Source organism: Gavialis gangeticus, unplaced genomic scaffold (genome assembly GCF_001723915.1).
Source record: "Gavialis gangeticus isolate Ggan-Ray unplaced genomic scaffold, GavGan_comp1, whole genome shotgun sequence".
Taxonomy (NCBI): domain Eukaryota; kingdom Metazoa; phylum Chordata; order Crocodylia; family Gavialidae; genus Gavialis; species Gavialis gangeticus.
The window spans coordinates 14,094,757-14,113,770 of record NW_017729027.1 but is presented as its reverse complement, the minus strand read 5'-3'; the positions used below and the strand labels follow the sequence as shown (position 1 = coordinate 14,113,770).

At 42.0% G+C, this 19,014-nt stretch overlaps 1 protein-coding gene across 1 annotated transcript in view; it reads right to left on the bottom strand.

The window, feature by feature from the left end:
• IMPG1 (interphotoreceptor matrix proteoglycan 1) overlaps positions 1 to 19,014 on the bottom strand; it is a 159,623-nt gene that overhangs the window by 68,848 nt on the left and 71,761 nt on the right. Inside the window, exons 7-11 of the mRNA XM_019520454.1 lie at positions 18,817 to 18,972; positions 11,847 to 11,905; positions 8,315 to 8,335; positions 5,922 to 6,175; positions 821 to 1,309 (exon numbers count right to left, since the gene is read on the bottom strand). Of these exons, the coding sequence (XP_019375999.1) occupies positions 821 to 1,309; positions 5,922 to 6,175; positions 8,315 to 8,335; positions 11,847 to 11,905; positions 18,817 to 18,972 (979 nt within the window). The remainder of the gene's footprint in view (positions 1 to 820; positions 1,310 to 5,921; positions 6,176 to 8,314; positions 8,336 to 11,846; positions 11,906 to 18,816; positions 18,973 to 19,014) is intronic.

Below are 19,014 nucleotides of genomic sequence, written 5' to 3'. Positions count from 1 at the left end.
CCTGCCTGCTCCTCTGCCCATTTCCTAAACAGGGAGTGTGGCCTGACACGGGGTGCACCAGAGCTCTCAAGGGGTGCGCTGGCTCTGCCCTGGCTCTGGATCACTCTGTCACTCCCGCAAGATCCCAGCTAGGCTCCAGAGCAGCTCTACACCCTGCCATGCATCCTGCCAGTGGGGGCAGTACTAGCAGGGGCTATAGCCACCCAGAAATTACCCATAGCCCCCATAGCTACCCTTCCCAGGGGCATTGTCACCACCACCACCACTGTCCACCCTGTACAGCCAGTGGTAGCTGAGTCTGTTCTACTCCTGCCTGCAACACAGCCCCGTTCAGCTCCCCCCACCAGGAAGAGGCTGGTGCTGCTGCTGCCTGCCAGTGCTGCTGGGGCCAGTCTCCATGGAAACCCTGGCCCCAGCCATGTGGGCAGGGGCTGCTGGGAAATGGAGTCCACTGCCAGCCCAATCCAGCCCGCCCCTGCCTTAGAACGTAGAGCCTGCTGGGCTGATCCCAGAGGGTATTGATTTCTGTTGCTGTAGAAATCTATATGTGAGGGGGAAGAATCCCTTACAAAAATCCTGGCCTACCTTAAGAATTTGTGATTTTCACTTTAATAATCTTCAGAGACAAGTTTATTTGGAATAGGCAGCAAAAAAACAACAACCCAGTAAGGATTTTTTTTGTACTTTGATAGAGACATTCACTCAGATACAACTCAACATGCAAATTTAAGGAAAAATCTAGAGTACCCACTAAACTGTTTTTTTATATGCAATAAAGGCAACTCTCTTTAACTTCATGTAAAGAAATTTTACAACTTACCTTGTCCAAAAAGATCTTGGTCACCTTCCTTATGAGTTGATTCTGCGCTAACAGTTTGGTCTTTCTTTGTTTCAGCTTCACTCTTTTGATCACTGTCTTGCAGAAAATTAGGTGGTGTATAGGCTGCCAATGTGATAACCTGCACAGTTGGCAGTTCAGATTCTTCTGGACTTAAATCACTGCTGGCTGATTCGTCTGCTGGAGGAAGTAAAACGGAGTCCTCTGGTTTTACAGGACTATCAGTGCTATCCAGAATACTGAAAGGCACTGTGAAGCTATGCTGATCAGTAATAACATTTATGTCTTCAATATCCTGTTCTGTAAAAGGTTTGGGCTTAGATAGTTCAGTAGAAAATATAGGTTTTGGTGAAATAAAATTACCAAAATCTTCAGGAACAGTGATAGCTCCACTTAACATAGGGGTTCCAGTACTATATTCAATGACCAAGCTGACTCCTATCCGATCCACGGTTGCTGGACTAGGGTCACCTAATGAAAGAAAAAATATTTTAGAAGGTATTTTTATTTACTATATTTAATTTTCATTACTAGAGAGGGCATAAAGCTTAGACACAGTGTGCGCATCTACATGAAATCCTATGTCGCTGTAGTGATGACCTGTGGAGATGTACCTTGTTGCTATGGCACTGTAGTGTCGGCAGGCACGAATCATGACAGAGTAGCTTATTGCTACTGTGCAGTAAGGTTACAAGTGACCTGTGCACTACCAGGGCTGTGCAGTAATAGTGGTTACTGCGCAGTCTAGGGCATGTGTAGACATCTTGCAATCACTGGCTCAGTGGCACAGTCATTCCAATATTTTGGCATATGAACACATTTTTAAAATTCTTAAATATCATATTTATTCAAATAGAAGACAAAGATTCTCCTCTCCTTCCCTCCCCCCGCCTCCAAATTGGCATGGGGAAAAAAGCCCCCTCATCTTATAATCACATACAACAAAATCTCACTAAATACTTTGTTTATCATTAAACTGCTGCCAAAGCAACATGTGCTCAGCAATGGAAGCCAACTACGAAGCTGATTAAATGCAGCCAACACTGAGCATGACTATAAAACATATGACCCATATTTGGCAAACATTACTGTTAGGAACCTAGCACAAGACCAGGTTAGTGTAGCCTGTGCCCATTGACTTCAGTTCTCCTCCCTGCCAACTCTCTTGCAGTCATGGTAAGCCATGACACTCACCCAGAATCTCTCTGTCAGCCCTTCTCTCCGTCTGGTGTATATGATTAGTGTGGTCCCACCCTCCATGGGGTGAAGCCAGATCAGGTTGTCCTGCGTCTCACCTGCATATATGTTTTTGGAGCATCCCAGGACTTGTGACAAGAACACCTGGTTTCAGTCGAGAGCAGGGCAGGGGCTAATTAGCACACGGATCCTTTGTGGGACATATCTGGGATACACACATACACCAAAGAGTACTCAGTCATGGAGTCACCATGACTTGAAATGCTGTTGACTGATGGAGCCCAGCTCAGTGAACTATGGGGTAAATCATGAGCCTTTGGCTTTGGATCAATACCATACATAATTCAGATGCCAAAGTGCTGCTCAAAAGTGTTTATGGAGTACCTGTGCTAAAACTTGCAGCAGTTTCAAAAAAAGAGGTAACACACATCAATTGTGGATAAACTAAGTGCATGGGTATGCAAATTGTTACAGCCATGTTTAATTTCAAGGTTACTATTTTAAAATTTGCTTCTCACTTCCATGTGCTCAGGGAGAGCAAGGTCTGACAGTAGAGAGAGGGGGAATGGGCTGCCAGGGGAAAATCTTGGGGGGAAGCAGAAAGTAAAGAAAGGGCTAACTGACCCCTTCCAATTTAGTTTCCTTGCTGTAGCAGTGGGAGGGAGACAAATTTAAGAAAAATCTCCAATAATTAGATTCTATACCTGGAAAATTATAACAAATTTATCAATTTTCCATATAGAAAATCTAATTATTGGGGGGTGATCTTATAATCAAGGTAATCTTCTATTTGAGTAAATACAGTATATCAGTCCATGGCTCTAAAATGAGAGGAAGTCAATTCTTTAGAGTACTCTAGGATGAACCTCATCTGGCCCACTGATTTAAAAAACATCTAGCTTATCTAGGAAATCCCTAACCTGTTTTTTCCCTACTTTAGGCAAAGTATCTAACATCTGTCCTTGCTGCTAACAGTTTTAGCCATCTGATAGTTTACCCTTTTTGTGAAGAGAAAAGTAAAACAGGAATTAAACACTTCAGCCTTCTCAGCATTGTTCATGTTTAGGTTTCTTCCCTATTCAGAAAGGGACCTACGTATTCCTTTTTGGTCTTCTGATATATAATGCAATTATAATATTTTTTTAACCCTCGCTAACTATCTCCTTTTGTGTTTTGCCATTTCTGATTTGACCCTACAATGCTGTAATGTTATCTATATCACTAAGTATGAATACAAGACAAGTTTCCATTTTTGTAAGGTTTAAGAGCCAAGCAGGTCTTTTGCTTCTACGCCTTCTCTTTTCTTTACATGCTTTTGTTCCCCTAATATTGTCACTTAGGAACAACTAATTCTCTCCTTCATTCCTTTTCCACTTTGACTTACCTCCTATAGGATCCTATCTACCATTTCCCTGAGTCTGCTTGATGTCTTCTCTTCTGAAGACCAATGTTTTAAATTTTCTGTTTTCCCTTCTTCTTTAATATAGGATAATAAGTGCTATTATTTCATAATCACTGCCACCCACGTTGCCTCTAAAGCCCCTGGCAGACATTTAGTTAAGGACATGATGCAATATGATCTGCAATTCCAACAATTGTGCCTCCTGTTGTGCTACACATGCAAGACAGGAGCTGTAATTGTGGGCTCAGGCAGCAGTCCCAATTGTGCCTTATTATGATTCCAGGCTGCCCCTACATTGGCAAGGAGCAAGCCAGCTGCCTGGGGCACCCAGATCAGAGTATTAGTCAGCTGATGAGGGCTCCCAGCCTCAGGAGTGCATTGGAGCCCTTGATTTTGGTATGCTCCTGAGGCTGGGAGCCCTCATCAGCTGACTAGTGCTCTCAGCCCCCGGGGTGACTGGAGCCAATGGCTTCCTATGCACCCGAGGCTGGGATCATTGATCAGCTGATCAGTCTGGACAAGCATTCAGTTTAAGGCACGATGGTAACCAGCCTCACATTTATTTTGTGTAATAAATTTCTGGCTTATTTCCTGTTTTATTGTGCCATTAATTGCATGAATGTGTGGCCAGGTTACTACTTAAGAAGTGATTAACTGATTAATTACTGCTTAAGCAGTGATTAACTGAATCATATTTGTAACATCTGCCAGGGACCTGACTTTCAGATATTCAATGAATTCCTGCCTGACAGTAAGAAATGACTGCCTTCCCCCAGTCATGTCTCTACTATTACTAGAAAAGCGTTTATCCAGCAAATTGTAAGAACTTGCTGGACTGTCTTGTGCACTACTACGTCACAGTCCCAGGAGTTATCTTGGTAATAAAAATCTCCCATATCCACTATGTCCTGTGATTTGAATACTTCAGTTAGTTAGTTTAAAAAAAAAGAAAAAAAAAGAAACAGACCCTCCTAATTTTGAATGTCTATTCCTGACACCAACTGGGGCACCTCACTCTTTTCCCTTTTCACCTTAACCCAGCATTTCAGTTATGTGAATTACTTCACCAAATCTCAGTAGGATAATTTCATACTGTCTTCTTTCAGATGACATTGAAAAGTCAATGTTAATGGACAAGAGGAGTACATTTCATTTTTTAATTGCAACCATAAGTAAAGCTGGAGTTTATATGTAGTCTTTTGCTTATTATGTATTCAGCTGAAATGTGAGAGGTCTGTGGAAAACTGACCCATTCCTAATTGAACGAGTGGGATAAAACCAATTTAGGCACAAATAAGCAAAAAGCTAGCGTTTTGTTCTTAATGACTTTTTTTCATCAAGTCTCCCCCCAAAGAAAATAAACGAAACAAAACTGACAATCTTATTTCTACTTTTCACAAAATTTCCACACTTGTTAATTGATAATTTAGAATAATATTAACTTTAATCATCTTTATCACTTAACAAAAAGATTTTAAATAAGAACATGTAGCTATATTAGATGATGTATTTAAAAATTATCTTGGCAAACAGTTTAAGGGCATTTGGATAAAAATATCAATTACAAGTGCAGGGAAAAAACTTAATTTTAACATTGCAAGTTTTCAAATTTTATTTTTAAATGTTTTCAACAGAACCGTTTTCAGTTCTGGCTCCCTGCCCAAGAAGCAGTAGAATTGGAGAGATTCAGAAAATCCACTAGTGCACTGTCAGATGGTACTGAAATGATCACTTGACCTTCCTATTTTACTAAGAGAAGCATCTACCCACACTCAGTCATAGAGAAGTAGGACTGGAAGGGACCTGCATAAGACATCTAATGCAACCCCCCCTCACCTCCGTCCCCCCTCTGAAGAATCTAACCAATATATAATCACCAACAAACAGAGGAATAAAATATAAATCCTAATCTGTACTTCAACTGATTTTATTTAAAATAAAATAAGGGCTGTCATATTTTTTAAATTCTATTTGGAATAGTGAGCTCTTTTGAAGTTTGGCAGTGAGTATCTTAAATCCAAAAGATATAGGCTGCTTGCAGACATTAATCCCCCCTCCCCTCCCCCCCAAAAAAGCAAAAAAAAAAAGCGGTTTGCTGGAAGAAGCAGAGCATTACTTCAATCTGGCTCTGCAGCGTTGGTAAAGATAGGGCACTTCGGTATGACTTTTTGACACTTTTAGCTAATAGCTGATTCAATCAGCTATTAGATAAAAGCATGAAAAAAGTCCCACTAAAGTGCCCAATATTTACAGATGTCAGCTGAACTGGGTTGAAGTAATGTGCTGCCTCTTTTGGGCATATCTGAGACTCAGTGCAGGAACGTGACAAGTTTAAAATGAAGCGCAGGGTTTATTCCTTCATTTATTTTACATCTGCAAGCACCCATAATCTTTAAGGGAAGCCAGGAGATCCTTACTTAAAACATATACATTTACAGAAGGCAGATTTAGATCTTTATTCCTTTTCTTCACTTGTCTACTGACCATCAATAAACTGAAGTGTTCCAAGGTCCATTGGCAAGGATTTGTCATCCTGTAGTGCCATGGCAACCAGCTTCTGAAGATCTGTTATTGTGAGTTTAATTGGTGCTATTTTTTCTTGCTCCTTTGTGGTAAGAAGGTTTTTTCCACTTTCAACTTTATTTGAGCCAATAGTTGGGAGATCACGGCCAGATCCTTTTACTTCTGAGCTCTCTTTCTCAAAGTTTACAATATATCGTGCTATGGTGCTGCTTGACCTGCAATGCAAGAGTACAACAATGTCCAACAACAACATAATGATTTGTGTGTCAACGAAATTTTTTGCATAGGATTGTTGTGGGTTCCCAGTATACCAAAAAGGTTCCATCAGTTATGTAATTATGCTTGTCTTTGTTTCTTGTTATCTAGATGATGCTTCCACATTACTTTTACCATCACTGAGATTTTAAAATTATACGCACAAACCTATGGGCTTAAACTATTAAAGAAAAATGTATACATTTGAAATTAAATGTTAGCTTGTATGCTTCATAGCTGATGAGAGAGGCCATTGCACATGAAGTCTTTTATTCTAGGTCACTAGATCAAACATTACGTTCATGCTTGCAATAACTATATAGCAGTCTATGTGAAAAGGTCTGGTGATCTTAATTTAGTTTATAGAGGACATGTGGACATTGCCACAGCTTCCATCCCAGCAAAAACTATTGCCTCTCAAGAAAGCAGCCAAAGATATGTGTACAAGGCAAATTAGCCTTTTAAATGTCAAGTTACTCTTTCCACATCATCACTGAAGCATATAGACAAAGAGTGTTGTCATAACTGGGGTCTAGCAGACCTACTCCAATTGTGATCACAATTGTTGGAATGTGTATGATGGTTTATAAAAACATCAAAATCATTTATAATGATAAATGCTGGTAGAAAAGGAGTGGACTGAGCTAGTTCAAACAAAAAATGTTGACTGATACCACCTGAGGCCTGTCCAGATAAAAAGGAAAATGGAATCAGAAATGGAGAGGCCTACATTGGTTAACGTTTCTGACACAGGGGAGTCTGTATAAAGAGGCATATTCTGCTTCTGCACTGGATGTACTTGTTTAATAGCTAAAGTAACATACTTGTTTAGATTAATTTGGTCTCTTAATCTGTTATTTACACAGCAAATTTACTTAATCAAAAACTAACAAAAAAAGGCCACGCCACATGAGTGCAGATGTTTGATTCCCCGGGGACAACTAGCGACAGGACACCTTGTGCCGCTGCTAGCTGTCCCTGGGGAATACCTGTGCCATGTGCCCTCTGCTCAGGTTACCCTGGGTGGTGTAGGGGAATCTGGGCCAGCACTGTGCTTGCCCCAGCAGCCTTACCTGGGGCGCTGGGGGCCTCCTGGGGCTGCAGCAGCAGCAATCCTGCCACATGGACCTTGGCTGGCAGCCCGAGTGTTGCTCCAGGTGGCCAGGTTCTAGTTTTGAGCAGTGTGCGCTGTTCCCACATATGCTGTTCCATTTTTTTTTTGTATGTGGGGTTTTTGACCCCCAGATGTCTAGGGGTCAGCCCTCCCCGCACTGCTCCCTTACAGTGCAGAAAATAGCTGAATGTGCGGTGTCACCACATATGGCATGGCCATAGACATGTATGTGGCACCATAGATGTGTGTGTGTCACCACATACAGCATGGTCATACCTGACTGGATGTGGCCATAATTTCTAAAACAAACTACAATTTGTTAAACAGCTTTCTGCAATGATGGATAACCGAAGGGAAGGGAATTGCCTTATCTGGCATGCACTATATATTTACATTTAAACTATGTGGCAAAAATCCAGCTAACAGGGTAGGCAATTTTTGTTGTTGTAAATCTTATGTAAACTATACATCTTATTATCCACAGCACTCTTACGTACAAAGGAAAGATTCTGCAGTTTATTTATTAGAGGTGTTATATTACTAGGCAAGACCACTGTGCCTGTTGTTAGACTATTCTCAACAGCACAACTACTTCTGTACTTTTATTTGACTTGGGAACTGAAAGAGCAACTCAGATCCAAAAGAACAAGCAAGCAGCTGACCATGACAAAAATACTACTTTAAACATCGTTTCAAGTATGCTGTTTTCCCTACTTAGACCTCATGGTGGGTGGGAGGTATCTTTAATTGTTCAAATCAATGCTAACTTGCTTATCTAGTGTAACAGTTTAGGATAAAGCATTTTTTTGTCCCTAAAGAGGTACCATTTGAGCACATACATTTTTCAAATGAAGCCAAAAACCATGCTACTAATTTATATCCTAGGTTCTGTAAGACAAAATTAATTCACTTTACCACATTAATACATATGAATTACGGCAAAATAATTTACAATTTTTTTTAAAGAAGCTTGTAGCCACATTACCCATCTTTTTCCTTCTTCTGTCTTCATTTCATTACACAAGATATGGCATGATACAGGATTGCATGCGAAAAAAAAGAGATGCATATAAACTGGTATACCATGCAATCATACATCAGAAACATTTCAAAAGAATTTGTTTTCTACCTGTCTTTTAATCCTTATTTTAATGCAAAAATGACAACCTGCTCTTGATCATGACATTTTCCTCTCTAGATGATGGCTGAGTTTGATCCGAGAAGGGGAACAGCAGCTTTGCTGTATGGAATAAGCTGAAAGATTTACTTTCCCAATGATTCTATAAGTGATGCCATTTGTGGTGCTGTCACTGCTAATCTGCACCTTTACAGTGGAGTTCACTGCGTTCCGTAGAGAAGCTACTGAAATATGGAACTGAAATAATATTTGGCTGCTATCCAAATCTGAGCCTCAGAGGGAACCTGACCTATTAATTATCTGCCATGTACACTCCGGCAGGAGTGATGACATTTGATAGTGCAACAGCAGAGAAAAGATTGGCTTCATTTCCCTGGTGAATCCTCTTGTCCAGTTGTAATGGTGTCCTCAAGCTTCCATATGAATGCAATTGTCCTGTACCCAACCTCTGCAGCAGACTCAGCAAAGCAGCCTTCCAATCAGTTAAGAAAGAATGAGCAAGAACCCTTTTAGAACATATCACTGTTGATCCATAATACTTTATTGTTGCAAAGGCAATGCACTTTCTGCCTTCTTCAGATTAGTCATTGTGCTGTTTGTGGATTTAGAGCAAGCTAACAGGACACGAACTGATCCCTGATTTTTGGAGCCCGAAATTTGACTTTTGACAGGGTATATTTTGACATGCTTTGGTCCTTAAATGGCAAGCACAATCAAAGGGCATCTAGCTGGCTTGGTTGGGATGTACTCCAGCAGAAAATGATAAACAATACAATTTTCAGAATGAAAGCATATCCCAGCTCTACAATTTGTCCAGTAAATGATATCACCCTAAGAAATCCTTGCCTCTAGCATATTTTTAATGTACTATTGACAGGTTTTTGGAAAGACCGTAAGTTGCTGCAGGGCAGTTTGCTACAGATGCAGATGTGTAGGGAACAGTGCTGATAGTCCAGGACTCAATGATATCCCCTCTTCATTTGTAAAGTGCTTTTGCCTTCTAGGTTTGGTGATCTATATGCTTTTTAGAGCTATTTGGATAACCAGAACAAGATGCAGTGAATGTCAGCTATTGTGCAAAACTCTGCCCATTAGGGGTTGTATATATGCTCTTGCAATGTGCAAACACTTAGTTTATACAGAAAGGAATTAATTTGTGGAGGAAGAATGAAATACATTTTAAAAATATATGTCCCTAACCTGTCAGGAAACTGCATGGTAGAATCAGGCCTTTTTAGTGTGTACTTGGTGTAAAGCTTATATGATATCTTTAATCCTTTTACTGCTGATCCTTTTTACAGCTTCTAGGCTTCAGAAGAACAGGTTAGTGACCTTTTGAAATGCCAGCGTTCTGTTGGGATGCCAGCATGGAATATTGGCACTAGACTGATAATTTTGTGTGTTTTGGATGGTGGAAGGACTAGCACTTACTATAATGACATTTTATTCTAAGCTCAAGAAAACAGCTTAATCTTGCATAATACATAGTAGTATTTTTTTTTTTGCTACTTCCTGGTGTATTCATGGTGACTAATGTTCATAAGGCAGTGTAGACAGGGGTGAAGCGGTTAAATCACTTAACATCTTAAACTTATTGCAAGCAGAACCTGCAAAATGTATTTAATTTCCATGAATAATTATGGCAGAGAGTAAAAGCCAAGTGGAAAGCAGCATATCCATTAACGTACTTGCTGTCTAGGATTCTTTACCATAGCTTGAGATTTGAGTTCAGCCCACAAAAGTTGTGATCTCCTAGTATGTATTTGACACGGGGAGGGAAAACTTTGGGAGGAGTTTGTTACAGCAGGAGATCCACTGTAACTGAGTTCAGCACGACAAAGATCGCTGTCATATACCACATTTACTAAAATTAAAGTCTCTCCTCCAGTTTAATTGCTGCAGCAGCTTGCTTTTTAGCAACAGCTTGTACATACTCAAGATATTGTACCCTCAATTTTTATTTCAGTTTCAGCCATCTGACTTCACATAAAATGCTACAGACTAGCACAGGGAAAATGAAGACAAATGTTCTCACTTTTGTACACATTAAAAATAAAATCACCTTTACGAGATTCATTTTACCCTAAGTTGGAAAAATCAGCGTGTGGAAGCCAAATCCACAAACAATTCTGGAAAGCTATTAAACCTAATTCTGGACAGGTTATCAAATGCTGATGCTGTAGATCATAATTCTCACTGCAGTATCAGAAGAGACTTGGAACATGCCAGAAAAGCATGTTTCTTGCATCTCAGGCATTTTTTTCTATTAGTTGTCCTTCTTTGTGATGCTTTTTTCCCCACATTCAAGCTAAAATAATCATGAAAAGATATTAAATGTTTCCCTGATCATTCTTCAGTAATCATTGTTTTTTCCCCTTTACTTTGGCAGTCAAAGTTGAAATAACTTCCATTCTATCTTGCCCATTTTTCACTTTCCTCAGTAATTCTTAGAGAAAAACTAGGATGGAGTAAGTAACTCATTACCATTTCTTCAAGGTGTTAGGAAGTAGTGACAGATGGAACTTAGCCTGGCTGAGGTTCTGGTAAAAATGCACAAAGTAAAGAAAAGGTGCCCTGGATAGGGTGACCAAGCCCTGGTATTTTCTACCTTATATTTTAAAGAAGTTATTCATATTAAAATATGTTAATATCTTGCGCCTTTATATTTCTGATGTGAGTTATAGGATCTTGATGAGGCCATAAATAGTCGTGCTAAAACTGCTACAGATTTTTTACTGAAAAGGTAGAAGGCAGCTTGGAGTAATAGTGAATATGTGTTGCAGATTTAAAAAAAAACTCAAGAAAGTCTTCAAAAATAGAAAACCCTGCATAGTTTGGAGAGGGTGGGAGGAATATATTGGAAAAAATCATACGTTGTGTGACTATATAGTAAAAATAATGGGTACAGCACTGCTGTAGAAGACTAAGCAGCAACTTTCTTAGCTCTTATTGTGGAGACATTTTTACTGTTCTGTAAAGAAAAGATTTATTCCATGCACAGAAAGCAGTTTCAAGAAACAAGCACAATGCCCCTTGCCCCTTTTCTTACTCAGGTAGCTTAAGAGGTTTGTTAATACAATGCTGCTGACAAGTAAATACATTAAAGACGATGTGTCTTGTAATGTTTCCCTCAAACTGTATTTCTGTTTCCTAGAGGGAATGAGAACTTTTTACCTTCTTTATCTTTTTAAATAACGCAATGGTCCACGGTCCAATTTGGAATTTGTCCATGCTGTATCCCCTTACTCATTATGAAAGGGTCCCAGAAAATCAACTTATGACAACATGCATTTCCACAACTAATTTTTTAAATGGGACTCTTGGTGAAGAAAAGGAATCTTAGCAATAAATAGAAAATGGGACTTGATTTCTTACTTACTTAAATCCTAATACGTGGATTTCTTTGAATCCTGGAAGTTTTTCAAATATTTTTTGCATCTAGTGAAAAACACAAAGATATTAATTCCATGTATGCTAAATGTAAACACTCACTGGCAAAAGGCATAGTTGGAAACTTGAAAAATGTCACAAAGAGTTAAAGGGGACTGCATGTATTGTATTTGTCTTGAGATCTTTATTGTTCTGCTATGAGCAGGGGGGTGAACTAGTTAAGTGGTTTTCAGCTTCTTTGTACCAGGACCCATTTGTAAACATTGATGGTCAGTCCCAACTGAGTAAATAATGTAAGAAGAAAACAGCCCTCTGGCCCTGCCTGTGCCCCTCAATTCCAGTGCACAGCCCCCCACCACCCTAAATGCCCCTCACTCCCAAACTGCTGCCTCCAGGCCCCAGCCCCACAGTGTGTGGGGCATGAAGTGGATGTGTGGGGCAGGGGTGTGAAGCATGTACCTCCCAGATTTGTGCACCCACAGTGGGCAGAGGGCTGCAGCCTGGCTGGGCTGGCATGGGCAGGAGCTGCCTCCATAGCCCTGCAGGTGGGACTTGGGATGGAGGGGTAGAACAGGGTGGTGTTTGGGGTCATTGCTGACACCAGAACCCCTGCACCACCCATGCTGCCAGCAGCACAAGGAGTAATGGATGGGGGAAGGGCTGTACTACCATCACCTTTACCTGCCAGCAGCCGGTCATGCACCGGACCTCAGCTCTAACCCTCTGCTATGGGTCATCCACCACTGCTGCTCCCCTCAGGCCTGCGGGAAGACTTACCTGCAGGAAGCTGCGGACCTGCTCTCAATGCTGCCTGGCTGCCATGTGGTGCCCCCTGCCTTCTCACCCTCCTCCCACTCCCCGCCACGCCAAGCAGTCTCTTGTAGGCTGGAACTCTGCCAACCTGCAAGGGGAAACCTGTAGTTTCCCACATTTTTCTCCTTCAGAGGAAAATCCATTTTTAAAGTTTGTTGTTCCATTTTTTAAAGTTTGTTCATGACCCTTTCATATATTCCTGTGACTCACTTTTGGGTTGCAACCCATGGGTTGAGAAACGCTTGACTAAATGACTTCCTGAGGTCCCTGCCAACCCTAATTTTCTATGATTCTATGATCAGAAGATCCAGTTAATTTTGGCTGCTTAAGGTCCATGAGTCATTTACCAACTAATATGTACCTTATTAATAAATTGGAAATATTTACTGGATTTAATAGAGCATAGGCCAGGGGTGGGCAAAATACAGACCATGGGCCATATCTGGCCCACCAATTGATTCTACCTGGCCCATGGTGCCAGCAGAGGCAAGAGCTAGCGCTGCTGCCCGCAGGCCAGATAGAATCAATTGGTGGGCCCACGGGCAGTGGCTCCAGCTCTGGCCTCTGCTGGTGCAGCAGGGGACACTAGGTGGAAGCAGCCTTGCCCTCCTGCTCAGCACTGTGTGGCAGCACAGGAGCTGGAGTCTGACCTTGTGGTGCCAGGCAGGCAGGCACGTGCTTCCGCACAGCAATGCCAGCAAAGGCTGGAGACCTGCCTGCCCACCCAGAACTGTGTGGTAGGGGGCTGGGTGAGGGGGGTGAACTGAACCACCTGCTCTGCCCCCCACCCTCCCTGGCTGGGGTCTGCACAGTGGGTTGGGGAGGAAGGCCAAGAGGCAGGGGCATTTCCCAGGTGCAGTGCAGTTCTCATCCCTGTGCCTGCCTGTCAGTGTCAGCCAAGCTAGGCACTGTAGGGAGGAGAGCATGGAGGGGCAGAGATAAGATGCCACATCCTGAGTGGGCTCATGCTTCTGCTCCCACTGCCACTGTTGCTTTGGTGCCAATCTCAGGCCAGCTGCAGGAAGGTGTGAGCAAGAGCACACATGCATAAGTGGCCCTTAACAACTCACCAAAACTCATTAAATGGCCCTCCAGCCCAAATAATTTCCCATCCCTGGTATAGGCTGTTCACAAACAGCTTGTAAACTGAATACTGTCTGACAGCTATCTATTAGAAAGGTCACTATGGGCATTTTCTGCTGCCTAATTTAATAATGGAAACTTTTTTAACAAGAAAGTCAGTGAGTCAGTGATGAAAAATTATGGACATAAAGTATGAATATTGTATGATTTTGCCAAACTTTAGACTCTAAAGTTTAGAGGGTCATAAGCATTTTTATTAATACCAGGTAGTCACAAATCACCCTCTGAAAAAATAACAGGGAATGCATTCCAGCTGATTATTCATGAATCAATGAATTTGTGTTTCTACTTGAGAATAATATTTCCACAGATCAAGTAAATGAAATACTGCATGTTTCCATATAATATAGATAGATGCAGACTCTTGGTTTAAAATGCAGGTAAAGCTCCCTAATTAACAGCCTGATCCTGTCAGGTACTGAGCAGCATTTCATCCTGTGGTCTGACTGCTCTTACCTGAAAATGAAATCTGTGGGAGGTCAGGGAACTCATCATTTATTGAGCCCTAATAAATCAATACATCAATTACAGGGCACAAAAGCTAGTTTAATAGATAGATTAACTTCCCTCTCCCTCATTTTTTATTTGTCTGGTTATATATAAATCCTGTATAAAATTTGTGGCCCCGGCATACGTAGGTGAGTTTGGCTAAGCTGGAAGAGCTGCATTAAAATTTGTGATCAAGCGCACAGTCCTGGCAGTGACCTGCTTATCTTAACCTCAGTAAATCACTTGTATTTCTGCCTTGTGACAAGACTTGTGCTTCCCTTGCGTCTGTTTTTAGAGAAAAACATGCCAGCTGTGCTACATGAGGTGTGTACAAAAGTTACCTTTTCATGTGATGAACCACCAAAAGGGCCCTTTAGCCATAAGATAATGAACGTTCAGGGCTGCAGAATGCTTTAAAAATGGTGGATAGCATTGAAAAATTAACCTTTATCTGATGTAGTATCAGATGAAGGCACTCTAGGACAGAGCACCTTAGTGAACTTTGTGCACAGGTTCACAATGGGTCTTAATTATGGGTGATTCTGCCTGTGTCCCAGGGGCCTTTACAGGGCTGGGCTGGAGCTTGCTGGTGAGCATCATCTCATCCCCATCCCCAGCTGTCATAGAGAGGAGACAGAAAAAGCTGTCTCCTCCTTGTGCAGCCAGGCTGGGAGAGTGGGGGGTGGGGAGGGCAGGGAGGGACTGCCCCTCAGCTTTTGGAGCGAGTCAGAACACGCCTGCGGGGGGGGGGTCTCCATTTCCTCCCCCCCTTCCCCAGATCCAGGAGGTTGCCACTGTTAAGCTGCTCATGTGGGAGGGTGTGGGGGGGGCCTGTATGCCTCTCCTGACATACAGGCCTGGCCTGGCTCCCCGCAAGGGAGGTGGAAAAGGGGTGGTCTGGCAATCTTCTGGGAGGCTGCTGGAGTGCCTCCACCTGCTGGCCAGGGCTGGTGCAGGCAAGCTCTGAGCCTCTCTTCCCCACCAAACAGGTGAACATCTGTTGGATTCAATGGCAGTTCAACTATGGTGCTTTTGTGCAAAGTGCCATAATTAGAGTGCCTCCCCAACAGGCTGCTTGAATGTCTGTACACATCCATGGCAGCAGCTACTGAACTGTTTCTCTCTCCAGTGCTGCTTGGAAGGAAGAGATTTGGACTCTTGAGAATGATAACTTGTGGTAATGGAAAATACTTTTAATAATCAAAGCCCCTTTTCTGTCATATTTAAATACTGTAGAACCTCATTAAAACAAAAAGCAACCAAAAGATACAGATGCTGAGGGGTCAAGTTGCAAGTTGCCAGAACACAACGTATGTGCAGTTATGGAAAGTCTGCAAGCAATAGGGGTGTGCAAAATGGGCCGTAGTTGATTTGGATTCAGCCTGAATCAGGGGATAGTGATTCAATTTGTTGATCTGGATCACTGTCCGGTTTCAATTCAGCCAAATCCAAATCTGAAGATTTGATGCTGATTCAGAGAATCAGTGATTCAGCCATAGACATAGCTTTAAATGTTTTTTCTACATACCTCAAGGTAACAGGTGTGGCTTGTGAATGCTATGATGGTGGGGTGGATGGAGCATCCCACAGGAGTGCAGCCCCACCCTCCCATGTGCTCAGTGGCAAACCTGGAAGTGGATCAGAAGTACTTCTGGTCCACTTCTGGGTCCGCTGCCAAGTGCATGGAGCGGGGAACGCACCCCTCTGGCTCAGGTATCAGCCACGGGGAGACCCCAGAGGCATCATTCACCAAGCTGGGGGGGTGCAGGGGGGGCCCCCTGCATACTTACTGGTGGACCCAGAAGTGCTTCTGGTCCATTTCTGGTTCTGCTGCCAAGCATGCTGGGGGCCCTTCCCCCCCAACTCTTTTGGGATGGTCCATCCACCCCACCATCTCAGCAGTCACAAGCTGCCTGGTACCTTGAGGTATGTAAAAAAGCCCATTTAAAGCTGTGTCTATGTCTGAATCATTGAATCTCTCTGAATCAATTTGGAGGGTTCTGATTCAATTTGGAGAGATTAAAGGGTCTCCTGATTTGATTCAGATTCAAAGATTCAGCCACTGAATCGGGCTGAATCTGCCAAATTGAATCAGTGACTAAAGCTTTGCATAGCCCTAGCAAGCAAGTTTTTGCAAGAAGAGAGAGCCTTGGATGTATAGGGAAGAGAAGCTATTGATTAGCTCTGTTAATATTCCCTTTGTTGGTTCATTGCAAATACAACTGATTCCAAATTAGGATAGTCAAGGGAGGGATGCATTGGAGAAACTTACACTGACGTTTGTTTAATTTTACCAAGCAAAACCTTGAGGACCTATGGATCATTAAGGACCTCCAGAACATTAAATGCTAACAATTAAATTGGTAATTAAACTTGCAGTTAGCAATATTAATAATACAAAATACCTCTGCTATACTAGTTCTACTAAAAAAGATGGTAAAGCCCAACTAAATGACTTAACAAGGCCCTGTCCTTTCAAGTCCCTTGGCTGCTTCCTCTGGAAAGTAGTTCAGACAACAGTAGCTAATTTCTTTCAACATTGGTATTAAATTGCTCATTAGGTTTACTGTAGAAATTAAATCACTACAAAGTACTGTCCATTAATTCCTGATTAGGCCCAAATGATTTTCCTAATGTTGTAGAGGGTCTAATGCTCTGCTGATTAGCTATCTACAGCTCTTTTAGTTTCTTTCTGCAAATGTCTGTTTGTGAGGTAGGTGAACAGATGCTCTAAGAAAAGATATCTATGTATGGTGGAGATGTGCATCAACTACAAACAACAGGAGTTGTCTGTTCTGAATGAAGGTAGTAATTATTAATGACCTATATACTTTATATAATACATTTATATAAATGATATAATATAAAAGCAGGCCTTTAAAATGTCAAATGCTGCACAGCCATAGAGCAGATGAAGGTCTATGTCCCAAACAGCTGACTATTTGGAATATCTGAAAAAAATTCAAAGCTCAGGAACATAATATTATAGTCTGAATTTAGAACTTTCTCTGAGTTGGAATCTATGGACAGATCTCTTGCCAGTGTAATTTACTAGAGATCAACTGATTTAATGGAACTCTGACAATTTATATATAGCTGTTGCTCGTTATTCTGTCCTTTGTTGTATTCAAGAGCCCCTAAAGTCATTCTACTTGCTGAGCCCAGGTCTGCCACCAAGAAACAAGACACACTTACTTATTCTTCCTCCATGAAGGCCTAACAATTAAGCAGAGTAGGCAGCTTAGATTGGTTCTGGCATGTCCAAATGTTACTGTTAGGCTCTTCTGAGACCTAAAGTGTGGGAGTACTAACAAGGCATGCTCTTAGGATTCCTCTAACCCAGCTACTGTGCATAATTGACAGGGGTGTGAGTGGGTAGGGCTTGTTTTGATCAGCAGCCCCAGGCTTGACAGAGAGGTGCTATAGACAAAGCCTAAGCACTACCAGGGTGTAAACACTAAAGGTAAGCATGCTGTGATACTAATATGGAATTACTAACCATTTCTTTTGTCATTGTGTGGGATTATTTTGTGCCAGAAAAATATTTCCCTGGCAGTCTTATTTTCGATCAGTCTTGGGATGCTAATTTTACATTGGCTGGAAGTTTAGAATGCATGTCCTGTTGACTTAAGGTATATGCAGATGTTACATTTAGATCGACCTAACTGGGTATAGGTCAATCTAAATACCAGTCTGTATGGACTTGCAGGTCTGTACAGACCTACTGTATTATGCATCTTCATCTTCATTTTACATTAGGCAAAAAATGGCCGGCCTGATCTAACTTAGTTCACTTGAGGAGGTGAGCTAAATTAGGTTGGGAATGGGTTATCCTAGCCCTGGGCTAGGAATGCCCAGCTGTTTGCCTTAACTCCTGGGCTGCACTCTTCTTACCCCTCACCCTGACTAGGCTATTTTTGGCCTCCCAATTCTCCCACCTTCTGCACAATAATCTCCCCCATGGACCCACCAATGCCCCTATGGACCTGCTAGCCCCTCTGATCCTACCAACTCTCCTCCCCACGATACCTGCTAAACCCTTCTGAAGATCCTCTAGCCTCCAACCCATCTGCCTCCCCCATCCCTCCCTTATTTAGAGCAGGTTCTGGGCACAGCTCCCAGCACTGCTGAACATGTGTATCAGCTGGACCCATTCTACTATCACACAGCTTAAAGTAATCCAAGTGACTGTAGATCAGGTAACAAGAATGTATGCATGTATCCACAGAGAGCATAAAGTATCCCACAGACTACTAGGTTCTTTTTAGTGCCCAGTGGTAACCTGTAGCAATTCCATGAAAACCTGCATAACAGGAATTAATTTATTTTAATAAACCAGTGCTTTGTAATGTGCCACACAGTAACCAATTCTTTTGAGACACCTCCAGTATATACTTTGGTTGGTCACAGGAGTGCAAAATTGTTTCATATTATAAGCTTTTAAAATTACTTCATATTATAATGAAGCATCAGGGCACAAATTTAATTCTTTGGCCTGCCATCAGACCCCTTACCTGAAGCTGAAATTTTGCTGCTAGGTCCTGATACTGTGGTGAGCGAGGATCACTCAGTTCTGTTGTGTACTCCTGATTAGTGAGGGTAATACTGAACTCTACTGTCTGCTCCACAGGCAGCTCTGGGACTGTGTTAGTGACCTCTGGCTTCAGCTCCTGGGGGACAGGGAGAGGAAATGAGCTTTGTAAGATAAAAAG